The sequence below is a fragment of the Dryobates pubescens genome, chromosome 25, assembly GCF_014839835.1.
Source record: "Dryobates pubescens isolate bDryPub1 chromosome 25, bDryPub1.pri, whole genome shotgun sequence".
NCBI lineage: Eukaryota > Metazoa > Chordata > Aves > Piciformes > Picidae > Dryobates > Dryobates pubescens.
The window spans coordinates 1773546-1794351 of NC_071636.1; the positions used below are offsets into that span (position 1 = coordinate 1773546).

At 54.0% G+C, this 20806-nt stretch overlaps 1 protein-coding gene across 1 annotated transcript in view; it reads left to right on the plus strand.

Annotated features, from left to right (window-relative positions):
- NOS1 (nitric oxide synthase 1) overlaps positions 1 to 20806 on the plus strand; it is a 53392-nt gene that overhangs the window by 10975 nt on the left and 21611 nt on the right. Inside the window, exons 2-11 of the mRNA XM_054173198.1 lie at positions 1383 to 1515; positions 9796 to 9933; positions 10450 to 10595; positions 11202 to 11364; positions 12665 to 12756; positions 14159 to 14300; positions 16065 to 16204; positions 17196 to 17370; positions 18136 to 18237; positions 19208 to 19402. Of these exons, the coding sequence (XP_054029173.1) occupies positions 1383 to 1515; positions 9796 to 9933; positions 10450 to 10595; positions 11202 to 11364; positions 12665 to 12756; positions 14159 to 14300; positions 16065 to 16204; positions 17196 to 17370; positions 18136 to 18237; positions 19208 to 19402 (1426 nt within the window). The remainder of the gene's footprint in view (positions 1 to 1382; positions 1516 to 9795; positions 9934 to 10449; positions 10596 to 11201; positions 11365 to 12664; positions 12757 to 14158; positions 14301 to 16064; positions 16205 to 17195; positions 17371 to 18135; positions 18238 to 19207; positions 19403 to 20806) is intronic.

Here is a 20806-nt window from a genome sequence, read left to right on the forward strand (position 1 = left end):
GTTAATAGCAGCATTTCAGTATCTGAAGGGCACCTACAGGAAGGCTGGGGAGGAGCTGTTGAGTGATAGGACGAGGGGCAATGGAGCAGGGGAGATTTAGGTTGGACATCAGGAGGAAGTTCTGCACAATGAGGCTGGTGAGACACTGGAACAGGTTGCCCAGGGATGTAGGTGAGGCCCTGTTGCTGGAGACGTTCAAGATCAGCCTTGAGGTGTCCCAGTGCAGCCTGCTCTAGTTGGAGCTGTCCCTGCTGAGTGCAGAGGGGATTGGACAAGGTGGCCTTTGAAGGTGCTTTCCAACTCAGTGCAATCTGTGAACCTGTGATGGGAAGGTCCCTTGGTGTCCTTAGTGGGCCTCTGAAAGACTTTAAGGAGCTGAGAGCAGGAGCAAAACAGTTGCCAGAACACTTTACCTCGACGGTCTGTTGAGCAAAGGGCTGTGCTGCTCCTGGGCTCCTGTGCAGCCCAACCCACAGAGCTCCCTCTCACCAGGGTGGCTGGTTCCTTTGCTGTGGATGGCACAGCCTGCTTGCTCTGAAGAGCACGTCTCCAAACCCCATTTGTTTTCCTCCTCGGCGAGGGCTCAGGCGGCAGAGGCTTTCCATCACCTGCTCGGATGGCATTTCGCAGCCTCTCCCCAGCAGCCTGCGGTACCTTTCCCCAGGCAAAAAACATGCTGTAGACTGTGTGTGCCATGAGTTACACCAGTCTTACTGGGAGGCACTGGGGACACTCTCAATTCTCCAGCCTGACCAACGTTCCCAGCTCCGTGGAAGCAATCCATCAGTTTGCTTGAGTCGAATCACTTACGCTCACTGGCATTTGCAGCAGCTCTAAAGGTCAGGAAGAGCAGAGCGAGCTGGCTCTCCCTCCTGGGAGCCACCTATTTTTCCTTGGGTTGATTTCCCTCTCCTCCACTCATAAACACCAAGCTGCTCTGCAAACCTGGCTGCTTTGGCTGGGAGGTGCTGCAGCTGGGAGCACGTGCATGCGCATCTGCTTTCCTCGGCTGCCCGCTCGCTCTCGCGGGGCTCCGGCTTGGGTTTTGGGGGGCTGGCGCGTGAGCCCCCCACAGCTAGTGTCGGGGCAGGGGCTTCCTGTTGTTTGCAGGCACTGTGCTCAGCCAGGCAGTGAGGTTTCCATTGTGTTTGGGTTGGCCTCGCTGCAGTGATTCATCGCCTTGGCCCAGGCAGAGCGTTTCCTTCCCCCTCGCAGGGCGATGGGCAAGTTGCTGCTCCTGCAGGAAGCAGCTGGAGCAGGGCTTGGAGTTTTTGCCCTAGGATTTGGCCCCGTGATCCCAGCTCCAGCCCTTCCAGCCCTCCTGGCCTCATGGTCCCAGCCCTCCAGCCTCCTACTGACCCAAACGGTTTTTAACCCTTCAGTTTCAAGGAAGGGGAAAACAAGCCCCAGAAAGCCCTACCGGCTCAGATGGAGAACGACCGCATCCCTGGCGACCTGTGGGGGAAGAGCACCGTGCCCGTGGTCCTGAACAACCCCTACTCTGAGGCAGAGCAGGTAAGAGCCCAAGGCTCATGCTACTTTGGGTAGGAATGTGGTTTGGGGGGGGGGGTTGTGTGACTCATCCCGGTGAGCTCTCACACCGCACGGAACCTGTGAGGACCACACGAGACCACACACGCTGTCTGAAGGGCTTTGATCCCAAGAGCTGGAGTTGATGGGGTATAGATCCTGGGGTTTGGGCAGGGCATAGGTGACTGGAGAATGATGCTCTCCATCCAAGGAGCCAGAGTGGGATGGGAACACAGCCAGGGACTAGGGCTCTGAAGCCTCCCTCGGGACTGTCATCCCTTTTCATGGGCACAAGGCGAATTGCGTCGTTAGAGTCGTTTGGATTCATCTGATGGTAATTCAATAGAGCACTTCAGATGTTATGTTGTACGCTGCCTTTTCATCTCCTCATGCTCCATGGACATAAATTCTCAGGCTTCCTCGCCAAAAATGGATTAACTCCACGTTTGTAGCAAAGCCAGAGACGTAAGGCAGACCCTGCCAGGCCGGGAAGATCACCCCGGGGAGAACATGACGTGTGTGAGCACAGCCAAGCCTGCTCAGGCAAATCTGTCTCCCTGATGGGATTACCCAGCAGCAGGGCAGGACATGGGGTGACCAGCCTGGGGACCATTTTGTCTCCTTGCACCACTCTCTTTCTCTGGGTGACAGAGGAAGGGCTCTTTTCCAAGCAAGGGCAGAAGTCAGTACTTGCTGAGCTCAGGAATCAGCAGACCCCTCCGGCTGATGTCTCTTCCCAGCTGCGAGGAGCTGCAGAGCATCACTCCTGGCTGACTTGCCACGTGCAGGGTGGTGCCACTCACCCTGTGGTGGGCACCCAAATGTTGAACCTGGCCTTGACTCCACAGTGCTGTCCAGCAGCACCTCCCAGACTGTGGCTTTGCTGGTGAATGCTTTCCCACCTCACAGGCATTTTGCAAGCTACAAAACCAGGAGCAGGGGGTGAGGTCACACGAGGTGACATGGTCCTTTCATGCCTGTGGGGGTGACATGGTCTTGGCTTGGCTGAAGTGGTTTAACTCTGCCCTGTGCCAGGAGCACTGCACTGAACTCCTGAACAGAACAATGTGGTGGAGTCACTGTCCCTGGGGGTGTTCAAAAAGGCTCAGATGTGGCACTTGAAGCCATGGTTTAGTCAGTCATGAGGTGTTGGGTGGTTGGTTGGACTTCATGATCTCTGAGGTCTTTTCCAACCTCATTGATTCTATGATGTTCACTGCACTTTTGCAGCACCCTCAGAGGCTTATGGGACATGCAAGACCTGCTGTGTGGGTGCTGATTCACACCTTAGGTGGCTGAGATACTCCTGACCATGCCAGACTTGCTGCATGTTCTAAACCAACCTGGTTGGGTGCTCTGGATGCAGGCAGGAGTGATTTCCATCCCTCCCCTTAACCTGGCTGCAGCTCAGGATTGCTTCCAGCTCTGCCAGCAGCACAGACAACCTTATGGTGGCTATCATCCTACATCAGCACACACAAAGATGGAAGCATCCAGGAGCTGCAACACAGCTTTGCCCAGCTGCTGGAGAGATGTCCTTGGGCAGCTTTATGTCCTGCTGCATGGTTAATGCACTGTGGCAGGTATCATGAGCCCACCTAGTCCAAGGACAGCTCACTGCTCTGGTCCCTTGGCCCCAGCTCTGGAGAGATGCTCTCCTGACTCCTTTGCTGAGCTCCTCACATCTACCTGTGGGTTACTCTAAGCACTTTATAACCTCCTGTGTTCAGAGCTTAATTTCTCCCTGTGTTAGGGCTGCAAAACCCTCAGTCTTAAGCTGCTGCTAAACTCTTTAATATTTCATTCTTTTTTTCCCACTAGATGTGCAGCTTTCTTTTTATCCTTCTTATCCCCAAGCCACCCTTGCCTGCTGGCTTGGGTATCTCCCCCATGCTCCCTGCAGCTGTGCACCCCAGCTTGGATGTGGTCAAGGCATCTGAGCTCCTTGAAGGTTGCTGTTAGCATGGGGGCAAGTCAAGGCAAGGGTCAGCTTTTGATCTACCATGAACCAGCAATGTGCCCTCATGGCTGAGAAGGCAAATGCTCTCCTAGGGTGCAGGTCAAGGGAGGATCTTCTGCACCTCTAATTTGCTATAGTGAAGCCACATCTGTTGGCCTGGGTCTAGTTCTGGGCTCCCCAGTTCAAGAGAGACAGAAGACTACTGGAGAGGGTCCAGTGGAGGTTACAAAGATACTGAGGGGCTTGGAGAATCTCTGTGAGGAGCAAAGGCAACAAGGGAGAAGAGCAGCCCCAGAGGGGATCTGAGCAATGCTCAGCAAGAGAGGCTGGGAGGCAAGAGGCTGGGGCCAGACTCTGCTCAGTGGTGCCCAGGGACTGGGCAAGGGGCAGCAGGCACAAACTGGAGCCCAGAAGGTTCCATCTGAATGGGAGGAGAAAATTCTTTGGTGTGAGGGTGCTGGAGGCCTGGAGCAGGCTGCCCAGAGAGGTTGTGGAGTCCCTTTCTGTGGAGAGCTTCTAACTCCCCCTGGCCATTGTGCTGCTGGGCAAGCTGCTGGGGGTGCCCTGCTTTAGCAGGGGGCTTGGAGTGGATGATCTCCAGAGGTGCCTTCCACTCCCCACCATGCTGGGGTTCTCTGATGCTTTTTTAGAGGAGGATTTGGTGGACTCCCTTGGCCAGGTGGGGAATGTTCACAGAGGCTCATAACAAGGTGCTGAAAGCCTTGCTGGGAACCCATCCCTGCTGTTCTCTATTTTGCATGCAGGATGTCTTTTGTTCTCCAGCACCTCAACTCCCCTGGCCCTAAACTTGGCTGTGACTGCACCAGCCCAGGGCCTGCAGGAGTTGTACATCAGTCCACACGGATTGATTTGTTAGGAGCTCCAGGGTGGGGAGGGTGTCCATGTAGCTCTAGCAGGGGCAGGGAGTCAGAGCAGCTTTGCACTTGTAAGGATGATTTGCAGCTTTATAAAAGTGAAAAACACACTCCCAGCCAGCGGGGCTAAAGCAGGCTGGAAGGAAATGTCAGCCTAGCAATAAATCTCTGACCTGGGCTAAAGCTTGCAGACCTCCTCCTTCCCCAGTCACAGGATCACAGCATCACACAATTGTTTTGGTTGGAAGAAACCTTTAAGGTCATTAAGCTCAACTGTTAACTCAGCACCTTTCCTTCCCAAACCTGCTCCAGCCCTAAAGCCATGTCCCTCTGCAAGGCATCTCCACATCCTTTCAATCCCTCCAGAGGCAGGGACTGCACCACTGCCCTGGGCAGCCTGCTCCAGGCCTTTACAACCCTTTTGGGCAAGAAGGTGTTCCTCATGTCCAACTGAAATCTCCCCCAGGGCAACTTGAGGCTGTTTCCTCTTGTCCTGTTGCTTGTTCCTTGGGAGAAGAGACCAACCCACACCTGGCTCCAGCCTCCTTTCAGGGAGTTGAGGAGAGCCAGGTCCCTCCTCAGCCTCTTTTCCATCCCTCAGCTGCTCCTCACAAGACCTGTTCTCCAGACCCTTCAGCAACTTCATTGCCCTTTTGATGCCTTTCAGATGCCACATGGAAGCTCCTGGGCTTCAGGACTCCCTGCCATAATGGCATCTGAGGAAGGCTGAGGACCTGTAGAGCCCAGTTAGACCTGCAGAGCTCCTTGGCTCCAAGGGGCTGGGTGTTCCTCCCCTGGGTCTGTAGGAGCTGCAGACAGCTCCCAAGCTGCTAAGTGCCAGCACTTTCCCTGCTAAAAGATGTTTGCATAATGCATGTGAACCCTGACTGCTGCCTTAGTCTCTCCATTTGTCCCACTCTTGAGTCATTAATATCACAGCTGCCTAATTAAAACATGAAAGGATCTCACGCAACCTCCCTGACAGAACCAGGGGTAATATTTGGCTTCAGCTTTGCCATGCAGGGGACACACACACACACAGAGCTCCTTCCCTGACTCTTCTGGGTGTTGCTCTCTCCACAGCTGCTCTGAGATGTGCTTGCCAGATTTGGCACCTCAGTTTCTTGTAGGTGGTGGCACCTCAGCTGCTCTAGCCTGGCTGGCATCCCAGGGATTCATCCTGCCTCTGTGCTGTGCTCCTCTTTCAGCAAGGATCCCAACTTTTCCAGTTCCTGCAGGGAAAACACAAAGAGGAAAGGGCTCTGAAGGTGCTGAGGGGCTTGGAGTACCTCTGTGAGGAGGAAAGGCTGAGAGCCCTGTGGCTGTTGAGCCTGGAGAAGAGCAGCCCCAGAGGGGAGCTGAGCAATGCTCAGCAAGAGATATAGGGTCAAGAGGCTGAGGACAGACCCTTGTCAGTGGTACCCAGGGACAGGACAAGGGGCAGCAGGCACAAACTGGATCCTGAGGGGTTCCACCTGAACAGGAGGAAAAACTTCTTTGGTGTGAGGTGCTGGACCCCTGGAGCAGGCTGCCCAGAGAAGCTGTGGAGTCTCCTTCTCTGGAGAGCTTCCAAGCCCCACCTGGCCATTGCAATCCTGTGCAAGCTGCTGTGGGTGCCCCTGGTTGGACTGGATGATCTCCAGAGGTCTCTTCCAACCCCCACCTGGGTTGGAGATGTCTGCAATGGAGCAGCTCTTAGAGCAGTTTAGGGCAGAACATCAGTAGGCAGATGTTAAGCAGATGATGTCCATCAGCTTGGACCATGAGCTTGCTTGCTCCAAGCTGGGGTCGTTGCTACATCTAGATTCATAACACACTCCTGGTCCACACCTGCTCCAGCAAGAGGAGGTGTCCAGCAGCACACCTCCTGAGCCGCCCTGAAACCAAATCAGAACTAACTCGGAACAAAGAAGTGGTGCTGGCTACAAGCAACACTTTCTGCTTGGTCACTCCTGAGTCCTGTCTGGCAGGTGAGGGAACAGGTGAGGATTGGCTTTGTTTGCACTTCGTAGCAGCAGTTTTCAGCTCTGCTTTACCAATCTCCTGGAGCTGCTCTGAGCAATCACACTCAGAAAGGAGGTGACAGATTATCCTCCTCAGTGCTGTGTGTGACCAAGGTTGGTTCAGAGCACACAGGAGGCTGGTGGTGGCTCAGGAATGGTTTCATTCTCTGGAAAGAATAAAGCAAGCAGGAAAAAATAATAATACTAGTAATAAAAAAGCCCAGGAACTGCCCCCATTTAGGTCAGATTCCCCACACCTGAAAAATAGGAACTTAAAAATAGTGCTTTTCCAGACTATTTTTACAAGGTTCCTTTTGTCTGCTGCTGGCTTTGAGCTTTAGACAAAGTCTTCTATTTGTTTTCTGAAGCATGGAAAGGCGAAGCCGAGATCCACGGTGTGGTCATCTGCCTTCAGGGGCCAGGACTTCAAAATGCTCCTGGGCAAGATTTGTGACAGGGGGGATGTCACAGAGACCTGTGACAGGAGGGATGTCACAGAGACCTGTGACAGCCTAGCCTGAGGCACGCAGAGAGTGAAGCTGTGATGACCAAAGATGGTCCTACCGAGGGCCCGGGTTGTCAAGTCCTCCCTTCCCCTCCATCCTCTGTCTCTTGCTCCCAGCATATGCTCTCTGTGCACAGTGATACACTGAGAGCCTCAGGCTTCTTGACAGCAAAAATCTCTATTTTCCAGGGGGGGGGAAAGTAATAAATTAGGAAGCATGTGGGCAAAGCAAGGAGTGGGCAAAATACATGGCCAGCACTGAAGGCAGGGCGATGCAGTGGTGTCTGCACAGCCCAGACATCCATCTCGCATCGCATCAGGCATCGATCTCCCTCTGCTTTGGAAACTCAGAGTGAAAAACAATCCTCTGTCTGGCAAAGTAAAACCAGGTTTGATCTGGAGCCTCCTTGCTTTTGTCATCCCTATGGGCCCTGGTTGCTTTCTCTGCTGGCTTTGCTCACCACCAAAAGGACTACTTCTGAGGCAAGAGCCTCTTCTGCTCTATGCTGGCTCTTCTTCCCTTGGCCCTTCAGGCTGTAGTGCTGGGTTTGTACCTACTGCTGCTAATCCATGAGCTACAGCTGTGGCATGAGCCCAGAGCCACCCAAAGGGAGGGTGAGACTCTGCAAAGTCCTGCTGAAGGCAGTGCTGTCTTTATATAAACCAATCCAAACCTTGCAGGTGGCTTAGAAAGGGACACAAGCTATGGGATGCGTAGAGTCAGAATTGTTTGGGTTGGAAGGGACTTAAGCACCTGGTCCAGCCCCTCCTGCCCTGGGCAGGGACACCTTCCACTGGACCACATTGTTCAAAGCCCCATCCAACCTGGCCTTGAACACTTCCAGGGATGGGACATCCACAACCTCTATGGGCAACCTGGGCCAGTGTTCCACCATCCTTACAGCAGAGAGGCTCTTGTAGGAAGGCTACATCAAAGGTTCCTCCAAGCCCAGATCTGCTTAGTGGTGGTGCAAACCTTTCAGTGGTACCAAATAATAGCAGGTCTTGATGGAGTGTTCTGGGCTGGGGTCACAGCTGCCCTTGAAACCTGCAGCTGCATGGCAGTGACTGAATTACAGCCTGAATTGCACCTCTGCAATGAGGACAGGCTGAGCAATCTGGAGTTGTTCAGCCTGAAGAAGACTCCAGGGGGACCTTGGAGCTGCCTTCCAATACCTGAAGGGAACCTATAGGAAGGCTGCAGAGGGACTGCTCCTAAGGGTGTCTGGAGACAGGCCATGGGGGAAGGGTTTGAGGGTGAGGGAGAGCAGGGTTAGACTGGAGCTGAGGAAGAAGTTCTTCAGTCTGAGGGTGGTGAGACTCTGGAATGGGCTGCCCAGAGAGGTTGTGGATGTCTCCTCTCACTGGAGGTGTTCAAGGCCAGGCTTGATGAGGCCTTGAGCATCCAAGCCTAGTTGAGAGGTGGCCCTGCCTATGGCAGGGGGGTTGCAGTACATGATCTCTGAGGACCCTTCCCACCTAAGCCTTTCTGTGATTCTATGATTTGATTCCTAGAAGAAGCTTCTCTGCTTTCCATGGCTGCTGCAGATCTCACTGTGGCACAATATGCTGGCAGACTCTGATTGCTCTTTAAGTGCTTGGGGCAAATAAGGGTCCCAGAAGAAATCCTCCAAAGCAGCTCTGAAAACATGTCCAAGTACAAGCTCTCTGCTGGCTGAGGCTCTTCCTCCTGCTGGCACAGAACTCAATATGTGCTGGATGAGCACTCCCTGATGCAGAGGATCAGGGAGGGCTGGAGGCTGAGGGGTGGGACTGAAGGAATCCAAGCAGACAGAATTCACTTCTCCATCCTTAGCCCTACAACCTTCCAGCACTGATATCAAAGGAGTTGTGCCTTTGGCTTGCTCAGAGGAATGATTGGCTTGATCTTGATGCTTGTATTAATGAGGCAGAGCTTGGCACATGTGAAGCCTCAGCAGGTGAAGCTCCTTGAAAGGAAACATCCAGTGGGGCTTAGAATCATAGAGTTGTTTTGGTTAGAAAACACCTTTAAGATCATGCAGTCCAACCCTTCTCTAACTCTACCCAGGCTGGTGCTAACCCATGTCTCTCAGCACCACATCTCTGCCTCTTTTAAACACCTACAGGGATGGGGATTCAACCACCTCCCTGGGCAGCCTGTGCCAGGCTTTGAGAACCCTTCCAGTCAGAAGTTTCTTCTAATACCCGACTTAAACCTCTGCTGGTGCAACTTGAGGCCATTTCCTCTCATCCTATCACTTGTTACCCCCACCTTGCTCCAGTCTCCTTCCAGAGAACAGTAGAGAGTGAGAAGGTCTCCCCTCAGCCTCCTTTTCTCCAGGCTGAATGACCTCAGTTCCCTGAGCTGCCCCTCGCCAGCCCTGTTCTCCAGACCCTTCAGCAGCTTCATTGCCCTTCTCTGGACTGACTCGAGGACCTCAATGTCCTTCTTGTAGTGCAGAGAGGTTAAGACTTCCAGGAGGAAACTTGAACACAACATTCCCCTAAGTAATATCTAATGTTTTAACTCCTCTTCTACACTTCTGGCTGTTGTGCAGACAGAGATGATTTCTCACTTGCCTGGAGAGTTGTTTGCTCCATTGTAGGTCCCAAACATTGCCAATATTTGGGTCACAGACCTTCTCTTGCTATACTGGCACAGGCACAAGTTCATTGCCATAAAGGTGGTGAGACACTGGCACAGGTTGCCCAGGGATGTTGTGGATCCCCCCTCCCTGGAGGTGTTCAAGAGCAGGTTGGATGAGGCTGGTGGGAGGTGTCCCTGCCCATGGCAGGGGGGTTAGAACTGGATGATTTTTGAGGTCCCTTCCAACCTAAACCAATCTGTGAGTCTATGAAGTTGTTCCTCGTTGCTGTGGTCTTTTCCCTGTGTCTGGCTGATGAACACTAACCCTGTGCCTGCTCTCCCCTGCTGTCCAGCCACTGCCCTGCGGGCGGCAGTCGCCAACGAAGGGCGCAGTGAACGGCAGCCCTTCCAAGTGCCCGCGCTTCGTCAAGATCAGGAACTGGGAGACTGGCTCCGTGCTTCATGACACCCTGCACCTCAAGACAGCCATGGTGAGTGGAGCTGAGGGGACTGCCTGAAAGGTGGCCTGAGCATAACTGAGTGGATCACAGCGTTTCCGAGCTGGCTTCACCTGGAAACGCAGAGCTGGGTGAACTGTGGCCACCTCTCCTTTCTCCGGCGGGCGAGAGGGAAGCCTGTCTGGCATCCATCAGGACAGGCAGGGGGCTTTATGCCAAGCTGGGGCAGCTAGTGAGCCCCAGTTGAGACAGAATCACTGAATCATTTTGGCTAGAAGAGAACTTTAAGATCACAGAGTCCAGCTGCTAAGCCAGCACTGCCAGGCCCCCGCTAGGGCACGTCCTTCAGCACCAGGTGACTGCACACGCTTGGGCTGCCTTCTGCAGCGTTGCTGGGAGGTGTGAAAACCAATGATCTGGAAACCTCCCTCTTTGTCAAAGATGCCACCAACTTCTGCAGAGATAGCTGTTGACTGCTCCCAGCCCAGCTCATGTAACAGAAAGTGCTGCAGCAGCCCAAGACTCTGTTGTCCCCTCCTGTCTCACCAGGCCACTGCGTGCACCGAGCAGATCTGCATGGGCTCAGTCATGACCCCCAGCCAGCATGTCCGCAAGTCAGAAGATACCAGGACTAAAGAGGAGCTTCTCCTCTTGGCTAAGGACTTCATTGACCAGTACTACTCCTCCATAAAGAGGTAAGTATTGACCAGAGAAGGTCACAGTCCAAGGCTGCTGCTCATGCTGAGATGTCACCTATGGCTGTGATTCAAAGCAGGGTGAGACTGTGGTGCTCCACATTCAGCTGCTTCTTCAGGGGGGTTTCATTCCCAGCATTTATTGTGTGTCTCTGTGCAAATTACTGACCCCTCTTGTTTGGTTTGTCTAGCCCAGAGAAGGCTCTGGGGTGACCTTATTGCAGCCTTTCAGTACTGAAAAGGGCTGATAGAAAGATGGGGGCAGAGTTTTAGCAGGGCCTGTTGTGCCAGGACAAGAGGTGATGGTTTGAAACTGAAAGAGGGAGATTCAGCCTGGAGAGAAGGAAGAAATGGTTGACACTGAGGGTGCTGAGACCCTCTCCCAGGTTGCCCAGAGAGGTGGGAGATGCCTCTTGCCTGGAACCATTCCAGGTGAGGTGGTTTGTGGCTCTGAGCAACCTGCTCTGGTTGCAGCTGTCCCTGCTGGCTGCAGCAGGGATGGACAAGATGAGCTTCAAAGGTCTCTTCCAACTCAAACTGTTCTGTGAGGCTGTGATTCACTTGCACTGGGCCAGCTGTTATCTCCTCCATTGCCCACCCATGCAGATCTGGCTCCAAAGCCCACATGGAAAGGCTGGAAGAAGTGACCAAGGAGATTGAAGCCACTGACACCTACCAGCTGCGGGACACGGAGCTGATCTATGGAGCTAAGCATGCCTGGAGGAATGCAGCTCGCTGCGTGGGCAGGATTCAGTGGTCCAAGCTGCAGGTGAGCACCAGCACAGCAGCAGGCAGCTGCCAGGCTATGGCTGCACAGGAGTTTTGGAGAGGCCACACTTGCTCTTCAAGCATCTGGGGAAGCACAGCACAGGTTCTTTGGGGGGGTTCAGAGCACAGCAGCTGCGGTCTCCTTGAGAGCCTTGGGGATGCATGGGTTGGGAGGTCAGCAGAAGCTGGAAAAGCATCTGTGGGGCAGGTGTAGCCTAAGTGTCTGAGTGTGAAAGAGGGCCAGCTGGAAGCTGGTGCTCTAAAGAAGATTTCCCAACCTCAGACACTGCTCCAACATCTTACATGCTACTCCCCAAACCACTGTTCTTCCTGGAGAGGGGCAGCAGAACACACTCATCCTTGGGACAGAGATGCTAGGGCAGGAGAAGGTTTGTCTCTGTGCCCTTTTGGCTGGCTGAAAGTGCAGGGTAGGATCTGATTTCATGATCTCTAGTGGAATCCCTTGGTATGGAGATGACATATCACTCTGTAGCCTGGAGCACAGCTCAAGTGCTGCTGAGCTATTCTTGGGGCTGCTTCACACATGGCTTGGCAGTGCTTGGGGCTGGGAAGCTGAGCCTCCTTCACTCCCAGCTCAGCCTTCAGCTCTTCTCTTCCACTGTTCCTTTTGCCATATCTGAACCATGAGAGGAACCATTTCTGCCTGAAACTGTCCTCAAGCCTCCTACTGACCCTCCTTCCTGGTTCCCCCATTCTTTTGTCCATGTCCCATGCCTAGAATCATTCCAGGTCAGGTTTTGGGGGCTCTGAGCAACCTGCTCTAGTTGCAGAGGTCCCTGCTCACTGGGTGACCTTGAAAAGTCCCTTCCAACCTGTCCTGGGTTCACACAGCTCCCTGGGTTAACATCAGCAGATTTGACTCAACCCATGACACAACCCAAACCCTTCTATGACTCTATGATTCCTCACCCTCTCAGTGAACCTGAGCCCTGACTGACACTTCTCCTCTTTCAGCTTGGAGTCTTGATCTTTAAGAGACAAAGAGAAGAAACCAGAACTGTTGGTGGGTAAGCCAATAGGAGCAGCAGCAGGTTGAGAGCACTGAATTGAGGAGGTTTTTGCTTGAGCAGCAGATGACTCACCTCTCCAGCACAGAAGGGGCAGCTGGATTAGACATCCACATGTTGTAAAGGCAGGGAACACATAATTATGGAGCTTTAGATCCCTTTGAAGTCACGTTGGCCTCGAGGGCTTTCCCTGTGCTCTGATCCTTCTGCTTGGCTCTGCCCTAGGACTTGGAGCATCTTGCAGCATCACCAGAATTATTTCCACTCTTGCAGGTGTTTGATGCCCGGGATTGCACCACAGCCCATGGGATGTTCAATTACATCTGCAACCACATCAAATATGCCACCAACAAAGGGAACCTCAGGTGAGACTCCAGAGTTTGCAGCTGAAGGTCCCTGGATGTGGCCCTGCTGACATTGTCCCGTTTAACATCCACTGCACAATGGGATGGCTGCAGCCAAACAGGATGGTTGTAGCCAGCCTCTGCCCTGGGGAGGCTTAGAGTGACCTGGTATCAGCAGAAGGGGTCCTTCTGGTCCAAGTACATCTGTTCTGGCTGCCCATGGGACCCTAAAGGGCAGATGTTCCAGTTATTTCTCCTTTCCTATACTCTGCATCAAGGGCAGAGCATGAGCTGCTCTCCAGATCTATCTGAACCTGCATGTGAGCAGCCAGCTTGTACCTGCAGCTGAATTGCTGGAAGCTCTCCACATTCCAGAGCTGGGTTGCACCTGGCCATGACTTCTTCTGGAGAAGGAAATAGAGTAACTGTTTAGTCTTGAGAGGAGAAGGCTAAGAGGGGATCTTATGGATGTCTGTAAGTATCTGAGGGCTGGGTGTCAAGAGGAAGCTGCCAGACTCTTTTTGGTGGTGCCCAGTGATAGGACAAGGAACCACAGAGATAAACTGGAAGCCAGCAAGTTCCACCTCAACAGGAGGAGAAACTTGTTTGGTGTGAGGGTGCTGGAGCAGGCTGCCCAGAGAGGTTGTGGAACCTCCTTCTCTGGGGAGATTCCAAACCCACTTGGATCTGTTCCTGTGTGGCCTGTCCTGGGTGATTCTTCTCTGGCAGGGAGGTTGGACTGGATGATCTCTGGAGGTCCCTTCCAACCCCTAACATCCTGTGACTCTAAGATCATAGAAACATAGACTCAATAAGGTTGGAAAAGACCTCAGAGATCATCCAGTCCAACCTATCGCCCAACACCTCATGACTAACTAAACCATGGCTTCAAGTGCCACCTCTAATCCCTTTTTCAACACCTCTGTGGATGGTGTCTCCACCATCTCCCTGGGCAGCACATTCCAATGGCCAATTGCTCTTTCTGGGAAGAACTTTCTCCTCACCTTCAGCCATAAGTTCCCCTGGCACAGCTTGATGCTGTGTCCTCTTGTTCTGGTGCTGCTTGCCTGGGAAAAGAGCCCAACCCCCACCTGGCTACAACCTCCCTTCAGGTAGCTGTAGAGAGCAAGAAGGTCTCCCCTCAGCCACCCCCAGCCCCCTCAGCCTCTCCTCACAGGGCTGTGCTCCAGACCCCTCCCCAGCCTCGTTGCCCTTCTCTGGACACCTTCCAGTGTCTCAATGTCCTTCTTAAACTGAGGAGCCCAGAACGGGACACCGGGGCTCGTCCATGGCACAAGCAGCGCTGGGGCACAGGGCGGTGACAGGCAGGGGCAGCCCCTTTCCCCCAGCATCGCTCTGACGACTCCTGTGCTGTGTCCTTGCGACGCCCTTGGCGCCCAGCAGCGCTGCCTCTCCCTCCCAGGTCTGCCATCACCATCTTCCCGCAGCGGACGGACAGCAAGCACGACTTCCGCATCTGGAACGCGCAGCTCATCCGCTACGCCGGCTACAAGCAGCCCGACGGCACCGTGCTGGGGGACCCTGCAAACGTGGAGCTGACAGAGGTACCGCCCGAGGCCGCCTCCCTCCCCGCCCGAAGCCGCGGGCACGGCGCTGCTGGCGGCGCGCACAGCCTCTGACCCTCCCGGGGGGGTGCTGCAGTGCCACGAAACAAAAAGAAGCAGGTTGGGACTGGAGAGGAGGAAGAAATTCTTTCCAGTGAGGGTGGGGAGACACTGGCACAGGTTGCCCACAGAAGTTATGGATGCCTCCTCTCTGGAGGTGTTCACAGTCAGGTTGGATGAGGTCTTGAGCGAGCTGGTCTAGGTGAAGGTGTCCCTTCCTCTAGAGGGAGGTTGGAACTGGATGATCTTGAAGGTTCCTTCCAACCCACACCATTCTCTGAACCAAGGAGGTCTCCTCTGCCACCCTACACCGAGGCAGCAGAAGGGCTTGCTGAGCACTGCCAACAATGAAGCCTGAAGGAGATGGAGAGGGAGGCCCTGGAACAGGTTGCCCAGGGAGGTTGTGGATGCCTCATCCCTGAAGTGTTGAAAGCCAGGCTGGAGGAGCAGCCTGGGCTGGTGGGAGGTGTCCCTGCCCATGGCAAGGAGGTGGAACTAGATGATCTTTGATGTCCCTTCCAACCTAAGCCATTCTATGAATCCTATGAACAGGTCCTCCTGACTCACTCTCAGACCCAACCTGGGCACTCTCAGCATTGAGCAGGTTTTTTTCCAGTCACCATTTTGTGTCTTTAAGGCACTGGAAGCTTGGGCTAGTGGGAGGTGTCCCATCCCATGGCAGGGGGGTTGGATCTGGATGGTCTTGAAGATCCCTTCTAACCCAAACCAGTCTGTGGCTCTATGAATCTGTGAGAATGAAGCCCTTGGATATCTCCCCAGGAATCAAAGCTTCCACTCATGTAGGAGTTGGCTACAGCTGCACTGAGAGATTCATGTCTCATGCTCCTCTAGCCAAGAAGGGGTCACTTGGTGGTGCTGAGGGAACTGTTGCAGGAGGACCCACTGCTGACCTAGCCTGGTGGGAATCAGGAGATCTGCATTCTGCTGCTGCCTGTGGGCACTGCCCACCCTGCACCAGTGCTCTGCTCAGCTCCTCCCAAACTCCTTTTCCCACCCATTTTCTCCTTCATCATTGCAGGCACAAATAGAGTCAGGAGCTTTTTCAGAGCCTGTCCCTGCCTGCAGATGTTCTAAGCTCATTTTGAGCCCAGATCCCCCTTGCTTGGCCGTGGGTTGGCTGAGAAGGCAGCCTCATACCTCAGCTCCCTTGGATGGAGGTGCTGCTCAACCATAAGGGCCAAGCAGGGATGCTGTCAGGAGACCCTGCTCAGTGCCATGTGACTCCCAGCCCATAATCACAGAGTCACCATAGCCTAGCATGGTATGGGTTGGAAGGGACCTCAGGAGATTCTTCCAACCCTGGAGCATTCCTTCCCTTCTTGTTTCTCTTCTGCCAGTGCAGCCAGTCCACCTACAGTCTCCATTCCCCTTGGCTCATCTGAAGGGGATGCAGGGTCCTGCTGAACTTGATCACCCTGGACAGGATCTGATCACCCTATCAAAGTGAATCAGACACCTCTAATTCTTGCAAAGGCCATGGAGATGCTTTGTGCTCTCTCCACTCCCCAGAAGCTGTCCTTTCCCTCTTGCAACACCGGAATCACAGACCGGTGGGGGTTGGAAGGGACCTCTGGAGATGATCCAGTCCAGCTCCCCTGCTAAAGCAGGGTCACCTCAAGCAGATTGCTTGAGGAGCTTTATGACCTGCTGGGGTTTCCAACCCCACCTTTGTTTTGCCTGTAGATCTGCATTCAGCAAGGGTGGAAGGCACCCTACGGGCGCTTCGACATCCTGCCTCTGCTCCTGCAAGCCAACGGCAACGACCCAGAGCTCTTCGAGATCCCTCCGGAGCTGGTGCTGGAAGTGCCCATCAGGCATCCCAAGTAAGTCAGAGAGAGCCCCAAAACTGCTTGAGGCTATCAGCAGGACTCTGGTTTCACTCTAAGCCTTCTCCTGTTATTGGCCTGCTCATGACTTGGGGGCTTTGCCCAAGACCCTCTTACAGGGCAAAGTGGGCAGAGCCTGGAGGTGGGAAGCAATTTGTGTCCTTGTCTCAGGTCTTCCAGGACTTACATCACCCTGCAACACCCCTGACACATCCCCTCCTCCCCAAGTGAGGGAGATAGTCTGCTCGTAATCTGGTGGCTGGAGCAAAGTGACCTCCTCCATTCCTAGTGGACAGCAATGTGCCCTTGTGGCCAAGAGGGCAAATGTTATCCTGAGGTGCATCAAGAAAAGCGTGGCCAGCAGGTCTAGGGAGATTCTCCTCCCCCTTTACTCTGCACTGGTGACACCATGCCTGGAGTACTGTGTCCAGTTTGGGGCTCCCCAGTTCAAGAGGGACAGGGAACCGCTGGTAGAATCCAACAGAGGTTGTGAGGATGATGAAGGGACTTGGAACATCTCTGCTATGGAGGAAAACTGAGAGCTCTGGGGCTGGTTAGTCTGGAGAGGAGGAGGCTGAGAGGAGACCTTATCAATTGCTATAAATATCTGGGGGGTGGGTGTCAAGATGAAGGTGCCAGGCTCTTCTTGGTGGTTATCTGTGACAGGACAAGGAACAATGGGGATAAGCTGAAACCTGGGGAGTTCCTCCTCAACAGGAGGAGAAACTTGTTTGGTGTGAGGGTGCTGGAGGGGTGGAGCAGGCTGCCAAGAGAGGTTGTGGAGTCTCCTTCTCTGAAGACTTTCTAAACCTGCCTGGATGTGTTCCTGGGTGACCTGCCCTGGCTGATCCTGCTTTGGCAGGGGCTTGGCCTGGGTGATCTCTGGGGGTGCCTTCCAACCACTAACACTCTATGATTCTGTGGTTCTGTGATCCCCCTGCCTGCCCCGGGGAGCAGCTGATGGCCTGACCCTGTTGTGTCCCACCAGGTTTGAATGGTTTAAGGACCTGGGCCTCAAGTGGTATGGCTTGCCAGCAGTTTCCAACATGCTCCTCGAGATTGGTGGCTTGGAGTTCTCTGCCTGCCCCTTCAGTGGCTGGTACATGGGCACAGAGATTGGCGTCCGGGACTACTGCGACAACTCTCGCTACAACATCCTGGAGGTAGCTGCCCCTCACCGAGGAGGCCAGGAGGGAGCTCCTGGGGCAGTGGGTGGGTGGGTGTGGAGCAGGCAGGACACTGGGAGATTGTTGCCTTGAGTGGGAGAGTACAGGGCATTCACCTTCTGGAGCCAAATGGCCAAAGGATCTGGTGGGCTGGCAAGTTTGTTGTGTCCTGTGTGGCCAGCTGGTGTCTAGCACAGAGGGTGGTGATGCCCACTGAGCTCCACAGAGACTTCTCAAGGCATCTTATGGATCAGCAGGAGCCTGATGTGCTTGACTGAGGTCAAGTGCTAAGAGCTGGTGGGGCTGAGAGGGCACTGAGACATTTCACAAACCCTTCAGGGCCATGCCTGCCCATCCTCAGCTGCCCCCTCTGGAGTGCTCTACCATGGCATGGAGACTCTCCACACTGTGGCCAGGGGTCTGTTCCTCCCCACACATGGATCACCACCATCTCCTGCTGTCCCACAGACCCACTCTTTTCCTCTCCTCTCACAAAGAGCAACTGCTTGGTGGCCCTTCTCAGCAGCATCTTCCTGTGCTCAGGGGAGGAAGGGACTGGCCTTGCTCCTGTCATGGAGAGGAAAAGGCAGGACCCCATTTTCTCAGAGGAAGGCAAAACATCCTTGCAAGTGTGCTGCCCTGCCCTGCAAGTGCCTTGTGTCAGCCTGAGTCCCTCCTTTGGGTTCCTCTCCCCAGGCAAAGACTTCAGTCCTTGGTTCTTGGCCATTCATTGTGTTCACCTCTTCCCATGTTTTGTTACAGCAAGTGGCCAAGAAAATGAACCTGGATATGAGGAAAACCTCCTCCCTGTGGAAGGATCAGGCCCTGGTGGAGATCAACATTGCTGTGCTCTACAGCTTCCAGGTACTTGAGCAGCAGGACTCTGTTTGGGTCATGCCTGAGGGACACAGGGACTGGATGGGACAAGTGTGAAGACATCTTCCCAAGGACAATGGCAGCAGCTGATAAACTCAGCTGAAACTGGGCTGTGCCTTCCTCATTTTCGGCTGTTCCAGGAGCCTGCAGTGATATTTAATCATCTCTGTGCCCTGGATGTTGCAAAGACAGCACTGCAGCATCTGAGCTCTGCTGCTCCAGGGGGAGTGCCCTGAGGGGGCAAGATCCAGCCCTTCTGTCCCATCCATGAGGCAAGAACTGGCCCAGGTTCTCCTCACCACCACCTTCACCTGAAGGCTGGGTAGCAAAACTAGACCTTGATAACCCAACTTCAGTGGGTGAGAGTCCTTCCTGGAGCTGGATCAGAGCTGCTCCTGGAGCTGTGTAAGCCATGAAAGAGTTTCCCTAGGGGCTGAGCAGAGGATGCTCCATCTCCTTCACACCATCTTAGTCTTGGCTTGGCCCATGAGAAGAGGAGGAGCACCCATCCCATAGTGCATCCATTCAGGAAGGACAAGGACAGTTTTGCAGCCTTCTTGGGAAGACCATGGTCAGCAGCCACCCTCTGTCATGTCCAAAAGTACAGGCCTGTAAGGCTGTGGGAGGGAGAAATGAAATAAGGGCTACGTGGAAGGAAAGCGAGGTCATCATTAGGAACAAGTTCTTTACTGTGAGGGTGGTGGAACACTGGGACAGGTTACCCAGACAGCTGGTGGAGGCCTCATCCCTGGAGACATTCAAGGTCAGGCTTGCTGGGGCTCTGAGCAGCCTGCTGGAGGAGGGGCATGTCCCTGCTGACTGGGTTAGATGACCTTTACTGGTCCCTTCCAACCCAAACCATTCTGTGGTTCCATGATGTGGGTCAAACAGCTCCAGATGTAAAATTTGGTTGCAGTAACCCACAGCTGTTGGCTCTGCTCTCTTCTCCCTCCAACAGAGTGACAAGGTGACCATCGTGGATCACCACTCAGCCACCGAGTCCTTTATCAAGCACATGGAGAATGAGTACCGCTGCCGGGGAGGCTGTCCTGCCGACTGGGTGTGGATTGTCCCACCAATGTCTGGCAGCATCACCCCAGTTTTCCACCAGGAAATGCTCAACTACCGCCTCACCCCCTCCTTTGAGTACCAGGTACTGTCTGCACCCTGTCTTCCACCGGTGCTGCCTGCCCAAAGGGATAGCCAAGAGCAGGGTGGGAGCGGGAAGGTGCAGGAAGGAGATGGACACCATCTAATCCCTTCCACAAGCTGTTCCTTGAGGCAGTGAAGTCCAGGAATGAGTCTAAGTGGTGATTCCCCTTCACATGGTGTAATAAGCCCCTGGATGTCACAGCTTTCCACAAGGGAATAGCTTTTTTGTCCCCCCATGGGAACATGGAACACCCAAGGACCCAACTTTCCCCCTTGGAAGCAGAACTAAGCAGAGCTTCCTTCCTTTGGAAGTGCCTCGTTTTGCACTTTGATGCCTAGGTGAGGAAATGAGCTGGTGGTCATCATGTCCCTTCCTTGAGTGGATGGCTCCTGCCAGCCTGGGGATCCAACACTTTGCTTGGGGGGAGGAGGGGTCCCCTGCCCAGCAGGCCAAGCCCTGCGTGGGCTGAAACGCTGCTGCTGGAGCCTTGAACGCTCCAAAGCATGGGAAAGCAGGCTCTGAGCAAACACACACACCCTCATTAGCCAACCATCCCTGTTCTGGTGGTTTTCACACAATGTGACCTTTAGTCAAGAGCCCTTAAGGAACAATCCCCAAGCAGGAGCAGTCTGTTCATTTCTGTAAGCAATCCACCAGGAACCCCGATGCTTCCTGGCCCCGATCGCAGCCAGCCGCCTGCCAGGGCACTGAATTAGCTTGTTCCTCACTTCAGCTGCCTGCTCTTCCCAAAGGGCCTCTTAGGGAAAAGCAACTGTGGGCTGGGGAGGGGAAGAATGTGTTTTGCATCACCTCCCTCCTTCTGGTGTTGCCTGCTGCCTTGTTGCCTGTGACCTATTGATGCTCAGCTCAGAGGTGAGAAAAGCACTTGGCCAGATGCTGTTTTGAGCCAACAAGGGTTTTAGCAGATTGCAGTTCTTCCTGTGCATCCTCCACTGCCCAGCTGCCCCAGGAGAGCTCCAAGGAGCCTCCTGTAGAGATCAGGAGCTAGAAAGAGGCCATCAGGAGCTAGAAAGAGGCCAGCTAGTCTTCCCCTTCATGATGAGAGGAAGTGCTGCGTTCAGTTCGGGTGGCCCCGTCATGAGAAGGACACAGAGCTGCTGAAGTGAGTCCAGAGGAGGCCACAAAGGTGATCCAAGGAGTGGAGCAGCTCTGCTATGAGGATAGGTGAGGGAGCTGAGGTTGTTCAGCCTGGAGAAGAGAAGGGTCTGGGGGGAACATTAAAATTGCCTTCTAGTACCTGAAGAGAACCTGCAGGAGGGCTGGAGAGGGACTTCTCATGAGGGTGTCCAGAGACAGGACAAGGGGGAATGTTTTGAAGCTGAGGGAGAGGAGGTTTAGCCTTACAGTTCAGGAAGAAGCTCTTCAGTGCAAGAGTGCTGAGAC